This window comes from Saccopteryx leptura, chromosome 3 (genome assembly GCF_036850995.1).
Source record: "Saccopteryx leptura isolate mSacLep1 chromosome 3, mSacLep1_pri_phased_curated, whole genome shotgun sequence".
NCBI classification, from domain to species: Eukaryota; Metazoa; Chordata; class Mammalia; order Chiroptera; family Emballonuridae; genus Saccopteryx; species Saccopteryx leptura.
In genome coordinates, this window is record NC_089505.1 from 115,155,388 (window position 1) to 115,169,680 (window position 14,293).

The 14,293-nt window shown below is 53.5% G+C and overlaps 1 protein-coding gene across 4 annotated transcripts in view; it reads left to right on the plus strand.

Annotated features, from left to right (window-relative positions):
* The first annotated feature begins 10,881 nt into the window (after positions 1-10,881).
* The window catches only part of KCNQ4 (potassium voltage-gated channel subfamily Q member 4), a 57,490-nt gene continuing 54,078 nt past the window's right edge, over positions 10,882-14,293 (plus strand). For all 4 annotated transcript variants that reach the window (XM_066375995.1, XM_066375996.1, XM_066375997.1 and 1 more), the window contains exon 1: positions 10,882-11,420. In XM_066375995.1, the coding sequence (XP_066232092.1) occupies positions 11,107-11,420 (314 nt within the window). In that variant the 5' untranslated portion in view covers positions 10,882-11,106. The remainder of the gene's footprint in view (positions 11,421-14,293) is intronic.

Below are 14,293 nucleotides of genomic sequence, written 5' to 3' on the forward strand. Positions count from 1 at the left end.
CTCCTTCAAACCAGAGCCCAGGTAAATCCCTGCTCTCCAGCCTTCGCACAGGCTGGCACTTTGAGTTGCCTGCAGGGGCCATACCCTTAATAACATCTGCCGTGGGGGGCAGCCCAAGTCCCTGGTCAGTCAGCAGGTCACACAAGAGGTCTACAGCCAGAGCTTGTATTCTGTGAGTTGAAACAGGAATGGAAACAGCATTCTAATTCATTGACCATAGTGGCCAGTGACAAGCTGTCTTGCTTACCTTCACTCTCCCATCCTTTCAACTAGAATGAGGTTCATTGTCTGGGATGATCAGAGAACTGGATTCCAGGAAAAGTAGGAATTTATTTCTTCTCTGACAGTAATATGCCATAAAACCTTGGGCAGTTCCCTTCTCTTTGGAACTGTCTCAAGGAGTGAGGCGGGGATGGGGAAGAGCCTTTAATGTTAGAGGATTTCAAGTCTGACCCTGATGCCCTCATAAATTCCCGCACCAAATATCCCCTGTTGTCAACCATGGCAAGTGCTTGGGCATCTATGTCATCTATTATATTTTGTCTTTTACCAAAGAGTTCTTCATCTTATTCCACAAGAAAAATTAGGATGGCTTGTATTTGAAAACATACACAATGAAATATTAAAATATGACGATTTGAAAGAATATAGTTGAGTAGAAAGTTGGAATCATAGAAAACAAGAAATATTCTGGCTGCAAAGACTTACATAATTAGAAGAGTTTTAAGGTTTGGGAGCCATGGTCCATCTCCAGTGTCATTAGGGTAGGTGAATGGTAGGTACTATGACTGTAAGAAGTCAGTCAGCCTTCCCCCATAAGATAGCCTCGTGCAGCCCACAGGTGTCTGACTCCCACGTTGAGTGTCCCTCTTCCTCAATGCAGTTACCTTCATTCTAGTTCAGGACTTTTCTCTCAAGGAGGTCACTGGCCTTGCCCCAGTGCTGTACCCAGACACATGCAAGTATTCACTGATAGCTGTGTGCCGGGCCCCACATGGACGGGGAGAGAGGGAGCGGGAAGTCAAGGGCACAGAAGGGGTCCTGGCCTTTGAGAAAAAGCAGAAGCTCAGCTGTTTCGTCTCCTGACTAACCACCATGTTAAGGCCACTGAACTGTCCCACCTTGCTGTTCTTTGACTCATTTCTGAAAATCCAAGCGTAATTGGAAACGCAGGCCAGTCATTGGGTCTCCATTTTACTGCAGACTTCCATTCTTACTTGGAGATGTTCGATCAGTTGTGATCGACAAGCAGCTTCCTTGCTGAGCACGTTCCCTTTAAATTTCCCCGCCAGCAGGGCCCATCTGGGTGTAAACAAACACTTCAGTGCAGCCCAAGACAGCCCCTATCTAATACCCAGCACGATCCACTTACATCCGGAGCACTCTAAACATTTTTCCTAGCACTTGCAGCATTTGTCCTCAGGATGATCTTCACAGTGACCCTGCAGGAGACAGGAAGAGGGATCATGATCCCTGTTGCAGATGGAGGACATGGGAGGCCGATGAAGTGCAGTGACTTTCCCAAGGTTACTCCATGAATAGGGGTGGAGCTGAAACCAACACATTGGTCTCCTGATCCCCTGAGCATACACAGCTGCTTTCTGGCCAAAGATGTGTGTGTGTGTGTGTGTGTGTGTGTGTGTGTGTGTGTGTGTGTATCTGTGTGTAAGAGAAGACAAGGCTTTACTAAATATGAACTGACTCCCTGTGCTCTGCCTTCTCAAACCCATTGGCCCAGCCTTTAGTATATGTGGAATAAAGGAAGCGATTGGATCTTGTCTGTGAACAGCTGCTGGTTGGGATAACTTTCCTGGAGGCTGATGCCAGAGACTAGAGGCACCTAGGTTACAAACAGACCACCTGGCTGGCCTACCTGCGGCTCAATTTGAAGCCACAAGGGGGCAGCATGTAGCATTCACCCAAGTTTCCTGGGAGATGCCATGTCCCAACCTCATCCACTTGAGACAATTCTGGGAACTAGGGGGAGTGTGCCCCTTTTTCAGTGGGTACTAAATCTGTGGCCCCTTCCTGGTCAGACCCTTAACTTGAAGGGACGGGCCACTCTAGGACAACAGTGAGGGCTGGAAACTACCCTCTCTAGAATATTACATCAAAGTATGTGGTTAGATTTTAATAAGAACTTTCAGACAGCCTAAGTTCATTCAAGGCCCTGTGTCCCCAGCTCTTTGTCTTTCCACTCCTCTCCTGCACTCTATGTTCCTGCCACACTCAATTACTTGCTGGCCTCTGAACTTACTCCCATGTCTTCAGAATGTACTGGCCCCAATGCCTGGAGTGTCCTTTTCTACTTATTGATCGCCTATACATCCATCAAGGCCCAATTTAATGGCCCTTGCTGAAAAACCTCTAGTTCCTGGGCCAGAGTTAGCAGAGACCTCTTCGATGCTCCCATAGCAACTTCTACAGTCTCTATTATTAGTGCTCAAATACAGTCATTCAGCAAATATTTCTTTGGCACTTTCTGTGTGTCAGACATTGTTTTGGATATTGTGAAGACAGATAAAAACAAGCTGGGTGAGGTCTATGCTGTCATGGAGCTTATATTGGGCTGGGGGCAGAGGTGGGAGAGGGATGAGGAGAGCTAGACAATAAGCACAAGGTAGGCCCTAAAGGTAGACTTCTTGTCACTCTTGGAATTTTCTGGTTCGGGCTGTCTTCCTATGTATGGTTCTCCTCCAGTTCAAGGTCATCTCTGCGCCTCCTGAGCCCATCATAGGGCTTGGCACCAGAAGACTCACAGTAACTGATGATTAAGTAGATGAACATGAACCTTCCCTGCTGACAGCCTTCAACGGCGCACACATTCCCACCTCAACTCTCACTGTTGCTTTTTTTAACAATTTTTTTGAAAACTGATAATATGCTAGAGTGGTATTAGATGGAGATTATTCTTTGAAGAAATTTCTGGGCCTGGCTAGTTGTCTCAGCGTTAGAGCATCGGCCTGACGTGTGGATGTCCCAGGTTTGATTCCTGGTCAGGGCACATAGGAGAAGCGACCATTGGCTTCTCCACCCCTCTCCCTCTCACTTCTCTCTCTCTCTCTCTCTCTCTCTCTCTCGCTTTCTCTCTTTTCCCCTCCTACAGTCATGGCTCAATTGGAGCAAGTTAGCCCTGGGCACTGAGGATGGCACCATGGCCTTGCCTCAGACCCTAAGAAGAGCTTGGTTGCTGAGCAACAGAGCAATGCCCCAGATGGGCAGAGCATTGCCCCCTGGTGGGATTGCCAGGTGGATCCTGGTCCAGGCACATGTGGGATCTGTCTCTTTGCCTCCCCTCCTCTCACTGAATTAAAAAAAAAATTCTGTGAAGGAAAATATATCTAAAGCTCAGAACCTGAATGGATTATCTCATTTCATCTTCGCATCCTCATTAAATAGGTATTCTCCCCATTTTGTAAGTGAGACACTGAGGCTCAAAGAAGTTAAGAAATTACCCAAAGGCACCAGCTGACTAGGTAGAGCTGGATGCTCCAAGAAGCCTTCTGTCTCAGCCGGCTCAGCCCCATTGGTCTTGTCCCTGCTGTTCATGATTCTTACAGAGAATGAGAGCCCCCACCCCTCTCCCAACTCCTGGGTAGGGACCTAGCCTTTGTCCTACCTCTCCAGCTATCCATAGGCCCCTGTAAGGTGGCTTCTGACCTCCCAGGAGGAGAGGACTCTAGGGTAAAGGTCAAGTTCCTGGTCACATGAACAACTTGAGTGTGGCCTCCTCAAGGCCCCCTGAGCCGGGCTGGCAGCATTATCCCCTAGGCTTGTGTGCTGGACAGCAAGGCTGGCACTCAAGGGGAGAACCTGAGCTGAGCTCCAGCTGGGCCAGGCTGGGCTGGGCTTCTGTGGCTGGCTGGTGCTGAGGAGAGGTCCGAAACAGAACCCAGCCTCTCTCCTCCTCCCCTCCCTGGCCCTCCACTGAGCCCCATCATGGTTCCAGCTCCCAGCCCCTCCTCCAAGCCCCGTGCGTCTCTTTCAGTGAAGCTCTGTGGGACAGAAGCTTCCTAAGATCTTCTTTGTGTCAAAATGTCTTTATTTTGCTTGTATTTAAATGATGGTTTGGCAATGTGTGGAATTCTAGGTCCACAATTACTATATTTACCCTCAGCATTCTGAAGACACCATTTCGTTGTCTTTTGGCATCTGTTGTTGCTGATGAGAAGCTGACTGTCAATTCAATTATTGGACCTTCGTAGATAAGCTATCTTTTCTCTCTGGTGGCTTTTAGAATTTCCTTTTTATACTTGATATTCTACACTTTGGCTATAAGGTGTCTAGATATATTTTTGTTTTGTTTTTAAAGATGTCTTACTAGGCAGTCTATGGGCCTTTGAAATCTAGAAATTCATGTCTTATTTCTAGAAAGAGCTTAGTCTCTCTTTTCAGTATCTTTTCCTAGAACTAATCATGTATATGCTAGATTTTTTTCATTCATTCTTTTATGTCTTTTTTTCTTTCATATATTTAATCTCTTTATTATTCTGTGATTTGTTCTGAAGGATTTCCTCAGGGTTAGCTTCTAAGTCACTAATTCTCTCTTCAGCTGTATTTACTCTGCTAACCCATCTGATTTTTTTTTTAATGTCAGTGACTTTTATTTTTATTTCTAAAATTTCTAGTTTGGGGCCCTAGCTGGGTACCTTGGTTAGAGCATTGTCCTGCTACACTAAGGTTGCAAGTTTGATCCTCGGTCAGGGCACATACAGGAATCAACCAATGAATGCATGAATAAGTGGAACAAAAATATCGATGTTTCTCTCTCCTCTCTATCTAAAAATTCATTTAAAAAAAAGATAAAATTTCTAGTTTTTGTCATGTCTGCTACATGTCCCTTTTTTGATACCTTTCTATTCTGGTGTTGTAAATGCTATTCCTTTATCTTCTGGAAGATTTTTAACTATATTAAACTTTCTCTTAGATTGCTTCTTTATCTCTAGGTCTTTAAGTATGAATTCTCCCAAGAGAGTTGTCTCTCAAAATACTGTATTTCTTCTTATATGTTGTAAAGTTTATTCTTGAAATAGTTATTTTCAGCACATTTTTCTCACTGTGCCATGGGATAATGAGGCCACCCTAAGGGATTTCTTAGTTGTATCTGCCCTAGCCATGTGGAAGTGCACCAGCCCAGAACTTGCTTTTATATTACTGTCTTGGCTTACGCTTTTTCAGGGTGTGAATATCCAGTCCTGAGCCCACACCCCATGTGGACAGCCTTGCAGTGTCATACTCACAGGGGTACTCTTTCAACCCAAAGCCTAGGCAGGCCAGGTAGCTAGCAGTCAGAGCTATTTTGGTCCTATTTTTGGCACTTTCCCAGCCCCTGCTCTGAGCAGGAAGCCTGCTGTGCCACTGGTGGGGTCTGCAAACATACTTCCCGTTTTGCTGGGAGGCTGAATCCCTCCTCAGAAGTACAGCTTCAAATACTGCTCACCACTGGAATTCCCTCTTATTTCTGGTCATAGGGATTTCTCCTCCTTGTTTTTGAGCTTGGCTATGTTGTTGTTGTTTCTAATTATCCAGCACTTATCTTGAACATTTACTATTTTTAAGGAGAAGGAACTTCAATATTGGTTTGATCAAGTGTGACCTGGAAGTCCCCCTCTCTGGGCCTCCGGCCCCCATTCTCTTCCCTGAACTTCTCTTTTACCAAGGCTCACCCTTTGTCTGAACCTCCTCCCCTGCCACTCAGGCGTCAGCCCTCCTACTCACACCATCTCCCATCCTGAGTCCTCATCTGGGTTTCCCCCAGGGCGGTGGGGAGCAGGGAAGCTTTCGTCCATTGCTCTCTCAGCAACCAGAAAAGTCCTTCCTCCTCATTTTCTAACCAACTCCACTGTGCCAGTGGCTGTCACTGAGACAGGCAGCCGCTTGTGGGACCGCAGCCGTGCTGCCTTCTGCATGGTCTTCCAAGAGCAGGGATCAAGGAAGAAGCGCCCTGCAGGCAGAGGAGCAGTGCAAGGAGGGATGCCTTTGCCCTTCGTTTCCACACTCCCTTCTCCTTCAGTGTCTCCTGGGCCCCCCTCCAGCCCTGAGAATCAATGGGGGTTCACTTTCGCTGAGCTCAGTGACACCGCTTCCTCCCCACGTTCGTCCTGTGGCTCAGAACTGACTGGCCCAGCAGGCCAGCGTGGCCTGGGCTGGGGGGAGCTCAGTGGCATGTCCAGCTCTAGGGAGAAAGAGCTGGGTGCCCCTCCAGCACCGCTCACCTGCTGGGTGGCCTAATTCTCCTGTCTCCTCTGGCCTCACTGGGACAGGGAAGCAGGCCTGATCCTTCTCTCATACTTCCTCCTCCTGCTCTCAGTGGAGGTGGGTCCCTAGAGGTAAACAATGCATGTGATGCCATCACTCCATGAACACCCTCCACTCTGATCCCCTCCTCCAATGGAGAAGAGTGGGCGGATTAGGGCATCCTCCCGCATCGCCCCTCTCCACTGCGCACACACCTGAAGAGCAGTAAGATCAAGTGTTCGCACTTGTACAGCTCCGAGCATGATTCTGACTTTTCTGTGCATTATTGCTTTCAGTCCTCCTGTCAGCCAGGGAAGGTGGGGCAGAGGTGGAATGACTTGCCCAAGGTCACTAGCTAGGCCAAAGTAGAGTCAGGGAGTCCAGCCGACTTGTAGTTCACTGTTCTTTCTGCCCCTGGCACTGCCAACCTCCCTGGAAGCTGGTACTTCCCACTCCACCCCACTGAGCTCTCTCCTATAGAGCCCCAGCCTGTGCGGCATGCCCAGGCTCAGGCTCTGGCCAAGCTCACTCGTTCCGATCAGGCCAAATTGGACCCTTCAGCCTTGTATTCAAGACCCACTGTGTCCACTTTGCCAAGCTCGCTCTTTCTTCCCCATGTTCTATAACATCTCTTCATCCCGCACCCACCTGTGTGCATGTGTGTACACACGCACCCTGCGGCACAAAGGCAGAGAGCTGTACTAGTTCCTCGCTGAGCCTGTCTTCTCGCCTGTAAAATGGGGTGTGAGCAAGTATTACCTCACAGGGTTGTTGGGATGGTGAAATAGATAAAGCCCCCTGCATGAGGCTTAGCATTTAGCATGGGCCTCAGCAACGGGAGCTGCAGACAGTGTTGGTCGTACTTCTCTGTACCTCTGCAAGCACTCCCCGCCTCTGTGCCCGGAAGGCTCCCTTTGCCATTGCCTGCGATGTCTCCCTAAGAGCTGTAAGAAAACCCAGGGGGTTTCTGGGGTGTGGGTAGGAGGGGGGAGGAGGAGGAAGTCTGGTAGGTGGAACCCTGACATGCTCACCCCAATTTAACCAAAGCACCTCTGATTGAATGCTTTTTACATGTTGGAGTGCTACCTTATGATGCTGTCTGAAAAAGGATTCCTTTGCCAATAAAGTCTGCAAACCACTGACTTAAACCACCCCTCCCCCTCCAGGAAAGCCCTTGGTTGACCTGTCACACTGGGAGTTAATGACAGGTGTGAACCTGGCCCCTGGCCCAGTCACTTGCAGAGCTCAACCCTCTCAGACCTGGGAGTCTCTGCCCCTGGTAGGAGTGAGTCTAGAGAACAAGGATCGGGCCATCTGCGGTTCCTCTCAGCGCCCAGCACTGATCCCAGGACCCCATGTGCAGTAGGCAGGTGCCAGCCAGAGGAGGGGACAGGTCATACACAGTTCTAGGGTCACCCACTGGCTGTGTATCCTTAGGTGAGTCCCCATACCTTTCAGCCTCAGCCTTTTTTAAGTACAAAGGGCTCCACTAGGCCCCAGAATGGCCAGGGCCTGGTGCACAGTTGATGCCCTACAAATGGGAGCTCTCTCCATCCCCACCCTTCTTCTCAATCAATACCTGCTCCGTTGATGGATGATGGTGACAGTGATAAATTACAGGAGATCCTGGAGCCCTGCCCCTTCTTGGTGTACAGACAGGGAAGCTGAAACCCAGAGCCAGGAAGGGCCTTTCCCAGGTGGGACAGTGGTGAGTCTAGGCAGGACAGGAACATTTTGGCAGTGTTACCAGGGAGAGAAGTCAGGGCTGGAGGTAGGAAGAAAACTGCTGAGGAAGGGGTGAGGGGAATGGGTGGGACGTGACAACATTCCTCCTTCCCCACTCCCTCCAGCAGCAAGGCTGACTGAGAAGGCCTGAGACAGCTGTCAGCTTGGGAAAGTGTCTTTGTCACTAAGGGCTGAGGTGGAACCAGACTTTCTCCATTTTGTGCGCACGCCGACACACACAGACACAGACACACACGCACAACTAAACTACTTTTGGCCTCCTAGAACCATCTTTCCCATCCCCTCACTCCTTAGGAAGAATTCCGTGTCTCCACTTTAAAAAGGAGTGAGCTTGCCTGCCCTGTGGTGGCGCTGTGGATAAAGCTTCAACCTAGAATGCTCCTGGGGTCACCGGTTCAAAGCCCTATGTTAGCCTAGTCAAAGCACATATGAGAAGCAACGACTAGTTGATACTTCTTGCTCCCCCCTCCTCTGCCTTTCTCTCTCTCTCTCAAATTAATAAATAAAATCTTTAAAAATAAATAAATAAAGGGAGTGAGTTAGTGCATAGAGCATCACTCTAGCCTGCTGAGATTGCAGGCTGGGGCCCCGGTCAGGGCACATAGAAGAAGCAACCAATGAGTGCACAACTAAGAGAAACGAGTTGATGCTCCCCCCCCCCATTAGTGGAAAAAAAAAAAGGAGTGGCCCTGACCCTCTGTTACACATACACTTGCAGGAGAAACTGACCTCTCTGTACCTTATAAAAGTCCTTCCTGAGATCTAACTTCCATTCTTCTCGCTGCACCCAGTCTCGTTCCTCCTCCTGCTGCCTTTGGTTAGGGTTTTGTGGAGCTGGAGTTGGGAAAGATGATAAGAGGCCCACTCCCCACTAATGTTTCCTCACAGGGAGAGGAAGGGACTTTTGCAGCCCCCTAAATGGGCTGGAGGTGTGGGGTGAGCTTAAGGATCAGATTTCCTGGAACAGACCCAATTTCAGATATTCTGGGTGTTGACAAGGGCAACCTTGGTTCGAATGCCATTTCTGCCACAGAAGAAGAGCCTCAAAAAGACCCCAAGAAACACCCCCCAGATTCCTTGCAACTGCTTTCCTTTCCATCATTCAGGTCCCCAGATCTTAGTCTCACCCCCACAAACCCTGATTAGTTCCCATAGAATCTGGGAGAGTGTTGTCGCATGTCCAGGGTGGGCTAGCTTCAGCTCATAGAGAGAGAGGATGGGTTAATTCAGCGGGGGCACTCCATCTATAGCTGGGGCCTGGGGTCCAGAAACCCTCCCCAGTTACCAGTGAGGGCAGAGAATAACCTGCCCAAAGGCCTCAGACTCTAGCCCTGGGAGAACCTGGGGCCAGAAGCAGCGGGCGAGATTCAGGTCAGACCCCAGAAGGCACCGCCTTCTATGCAGAGAGAAAGGGTGAAGGGTTGTGCGCAGTCTGTGAAGGCCAGCTTGGGCACCCCCAGGTCTCCAAAACCCCCTCCTTGCCCGCTCGCTGCTCTGCCTGCCTCCCTCCCCCACTGGCGCTCAGCAGATCAATGCTGCCTTTGCTGACAGCTGAGAATCGAGCTCGCCTTCCCGCCCCCTCCCCCGCCCCTCCCGCTTGGCTACTGCGTCCCCCGAGATCCTCCCGGAGGAACGGGAAGAGTTTGCTGCGGAAGCGCTTCACCCTGGGGCAGGGCCTGCGGAGGGAGCGGCTGGTGTAGCCCAAGCTTTCGGCAGGGGAAGAGGGAAAAGGGAAGGGGGATGGGGAACACAAATCAGCGATCAGCGCTCTGTGCTAGGCGGAGAGGGCTAAAGAGAACGAACACCCCCCCCCCCCCCTTACAAGCTAGAGAAGAGGCCAGGCACCTAGAACTTCCCAGCCGGAGAGGGAGCGCAGCGGTGGAACGTCTCTCGGTTCTGGGTGGGATCTTGTGGGCCTCCGGGGAAGGGGTTGTCCAGCCTGCACGCTGGCTCAGAGTTCACCTCCTGCCACCCAGGCGCCCTGCACCTGGTTCCCTGACCTAGGGTCAAGCCAACAGAACATATCAGACTGAACCTGGATCAGAGAAGACTCTTTGGGGCTAAGTGGCCTACCTAGAGGCTCTTCTCCATCATAAAGAAGGGGAGCTCAGAGGTGGGGGTGGGTGGGAAGAAAATTGGACACACCTGAGGCCCATTGTGTTACACACTCTGACAACGCGGCAGCGCTTGGGCATTAGGCCTTGCAGGTAGGAGCTGCTCACCTAGTCACACGCTGCACCAGCACACTTTCCACATCCCGCACATCGTGTAACGGCACAACCCGAGGGAACACACTTCATCACACTGCCAACACCCAGACGGCCGTACTCTGCACATCCATCTTCACACTTATCCACACCGGACCCACAATCCACACCTCCACTGACTCAGTACAACCACCTGGCAGACCTACAGCCACCCACTCTGCACACACACAGCAGACACTTTCGCATCCACTCACACCCAAACTCCACGGGACGCGTGTCCCATCCGCGACTGCTGCCAGAACTCCACGCTCCACTCCCTACTTTCCACAACCATATAGGAGGCGTTCCAGCCCCGCCTTCAGGTCCACACAGCCCCTCTCAGCCGTGCACGCCCCTTGCCCCCGAGCCCGCCGCCACGCGGTCGGGTCGGGGCACCCACTAGGCGGTCCGTGCGGTCGGTGCGCCCTGGCCCGCCGCCTTTGCCGCGTGTCCCCTCCCTCCGCCCCGCTGGCTCGCTCGCTCTCTCGCTCGCTCCCTCCCGATTTGGGAAGGCGGCTGCGGGGCGGGCGGGGGCGGGCGGGGGAGGGGCGGGGCGGGGAGGGTGACATGTGAGCAGCGCGCCAGGGCAGGTGGAAAGGCGAGCGGCATGGAGCGCGTAATAAGAGAGTTGGAGTCGGAAAGAGCCGCCCCAGTCGCCGGGGAAGCGGGCGGTCAGTGCGGGCTCCGGCGGCCCCCAGGCTCCGAGCGCCCGCCCCCGGCCCCGGCGCAGCTCCTGACCGGCCCCTAGCACCCGCCGTCTGCGCCCACCCCGGGCCGCCCCTCCGGCCTCGGGTCCGAGCCATGTGCCGCTGAGCGCCCTACGCGCGCCCCCGCCCTGGACTGTCCCTGGGCCCCGGCCCCCCGCCAGGCGCCGCCCATGGCCGAGGCCCCCCCGCGCCGCCTCGGCCTGGCCCCCCCGCCCGGGGACGCCCCCCGCGCGGAGCTGGTAGCTCTCACAGCCGTGCAGAGCGAGCAGGGCGAGGCGGGCGGGGGCGGTTCCCCGCGCCGCCTGGGCCTCCTGGGCAGCCCCCTGCCTCCGGGTGCGCCCCTCCCAGGGCCAGGCTCCGGCTCGGGCTCCGCCTGCGGCCAGCGCTCCTCCGCCGCTCAAAAGCGCTACCGCCGTCTGCAGAACTGGGTCTACAACGTGCTGGAACGACCCCGCGGCTGGGCCTTCGTCTACCACGTCTTTATGTGAGTTTCCGACCCCGCGCCTGCCCGTTGCCATACCCGGCGCGGCGCCCTCCGAGCCTGGACTCCCCTGGGTTGGCCGCCCGGCCCTGGCTCCGCCTCCTGTCCCCCATCATCACGGGCGACCCTCATCTTCCCCCACCCAGGCCTGAGCTTGATGAAAGACCCCCCGAAGCTGACCCTAACCCCTCAATCTCCAAGACTTGACCCCTACTTCTGACCTCTCCCACCTCAACTTCTTAATTCCATCCTGACTTCCAACCCCTGCTCCTCTGTCCCAGGTGCTCCCCACATCCAGCTTCTTGTTCCCATCCTCTCTGCGATCTGGAGCCACTACAGCGGGGCGCCCCTTTCCTCATCATCACCTCTGTTTCCCTGTGTGCCAGACACAAAGGGGGCCCTTTGGCCCCCACTCACTTTGTCACCTTCTCCCCAGCTCTGTCACTACACTGGGCTCCCACTTGGGCTCCCCTTGGAAAGACCCCTCTCCAGGGATGGTCTCCATCCCAGTCCAGGGTAAGCTCCCAATTGTAGGTTTGGGGGTCCCAGTGAGCCCCCAGGAGCCCTGACACTCATGTGTGCTGTCTGACTTGTCGAGTCTTCACTCACTCTCCCCTCCACCCTCAACTTCCCAGTAGCAGCAGCAGCAGCAGGCTGCCCTGTCTGCCCTGCTGCCCGCCCGGCTGGCTAGCCTGCCCAGCTAGCTGGCTGCTGCACCAGGCCTGGCTCTGGGCACCCTGGGGGAAAAAAGAAAGAGGAGAGGGGTAGGTTTGGAAATACTGACGCTATGCCCCCCCCTCCCCCCCCTGGCTCCTACAACTTTAAAAAACACTAACCCCTCTTGGATGTAAAGAGTGAATTTTGGCAGCTCAGAGCTCAGTCTTGGGGGACGGCCTGGCCCAGCCAGGAACATGAGAGGCCCAGCCATATCAGTTGAAGGGCCAGGCCTGGCTCTGGGACGCTAGGAGGTGCGGAGGTGCTGCATAGAGACCTCTAGTAGTTTCTGGAGAATGTGCTGCATTAATCCCTTCTTGCTGCCCCTAGGGGCCTTCTGAGTGGTCTCCTTGCCTGTCTACCTGACTGGTGGACAGTTCTGCCTGCCTGACTGTCCCTGTCAGACTGAGTTTCCACCAGTGTGTGAATTGGCCTGTCCATTCATCTCTTTACCTAAATGTCCAACAGTCCTTTTCCTTGTCTGTGTTCCATCCCTACATTGACCTGTCCAGTTTTCTGTGTGCCTGTCTGTCCATCTGTCAACCCACCTGTTCTGTCTCACTCTTCTACTTGTCTGTTTCCATCATCTTTTGGTCTGTCTGACTTCCTGTCCCTGCTTACCTGCCTCTGCCCCATCCTAACTGGGCTCGCAGAATTTCAAAGGTGAAGGGGAGAGAAATGCTGGCGAAGAAGCCCACTGCCCATGGGGAGGGTAGAGGAAGCTTACCCTTGGCCAATGAGCTCCTAGGGTGGCAGCCTTAACTTTGTGCAGAGACCCCGGTTAGGCTAGGCCACGGGCGGAGAGTTATATTGCTGACGGCGTGAGGTTAGACTTAGGATGAGGGTCAAAGGTTAGGAGGAGCCTGACCCCCAGTGCCCACTGGAAGGTCTAGGATGAATATTTTTGCTGCTGAGAGAGCTTTTGGAGTGATGGAATTTCTGTGCTGGGGTACAAGGGATGGTGGGATTGAGGGTGAGGGGCGGGCACTGCTAATAAAAGAGTGGCTGCATTGTGGAGCCCTTGCCCACACTGCCGCCTGGGGCACCCAAGGAGGGTAGATACTCCCCAGGCTCCTCCGTGGGCCCCCTCCATGGGCTCCTCTTAGGAGATGACTTCATTAAGCCATGGCTGGGCCTGGGAAAGCCAAAAGGGCTCTGAGGTGGGGTCCTTAGTCTCTAGGCCTGGTCTCTCAGCCTTCACAGGGGTCACTGAAGGTGAAGCACCCGCCTCATGTCCCCTGTCCAGACACTGTCTTCACCTCTGCACCTCTTCTGGAAGGGCCTCTCCTTCCTCTCTAGGAGCTAAATCCGCTGGTACCTTTGCCCTACATCCTGTCTTACTGGATGCCAGGAATGCCCTGGCCAGGGGCATGCTTGTTCTGACCACTTGTCCCCAGGAGCCCAGAGCTGGGGCATCTCTCAGGCGCTCTGGGGAAGGAAGTGTGCTGCGATCCCAGGGAACTGGCCTCTACCTGAGAGATCAGAGGAGGCTGAGAGGTCAGGAGCCCCACCTCGTGTGTGCTGTGTGATCTTGGAGTAGTGGATGGGAAAGAGCTTGGTGAGCTGCAAGAGCCTGTTTGAGCAGAGCGCAAGGGATGGATGTTATTATTGGGGCTGCGGGAGGGGGCCGCACAGGAAGTCTCTCTTGTTCTTCAAGAGCCCCAGATGTGGGGCTTCTCAGTCACTCATGGCAGGGTCTTGGGGGAGTGAAGAACTGCTTCTTGCTGTTGAACTTTTAGTCAAATCCTTCCCCTTCCCCAGTGACCCTGGGAAGCAGCCCAAGTGAGAGGAGTTCAGTGTTCAGTTAGACGACCCCCTTCTCAGAGTCCCAGGCCCTGTAGGAGGGGCCCCAGTGGGAAGAGAAGGGCTCAAAGAGGGAATTGGGATAAGCTGGGTCCATTCACCACAGGAGATGCCTCCTGCACACCTGCCCGGGTCCCACTGGGCCCCCGCACAGAGCCTGCACCTTCTCTGGCCCGTGGTGTGGGAGACTGCCCAGAGGACGAGCCCCGTCCTGCTTTTCCCATCAGCAGCTGCGGCCTCTGGGAAGTGGGAACCACTGACTCCTGTCTTCTCATTATTGAGATGTAGGAGGGATTGCTGGCCCCTCTCTGAGCTCTCTCCGCTCTCTCGTTAGGCCCTTGGTCCTGTCACCAGGCCTC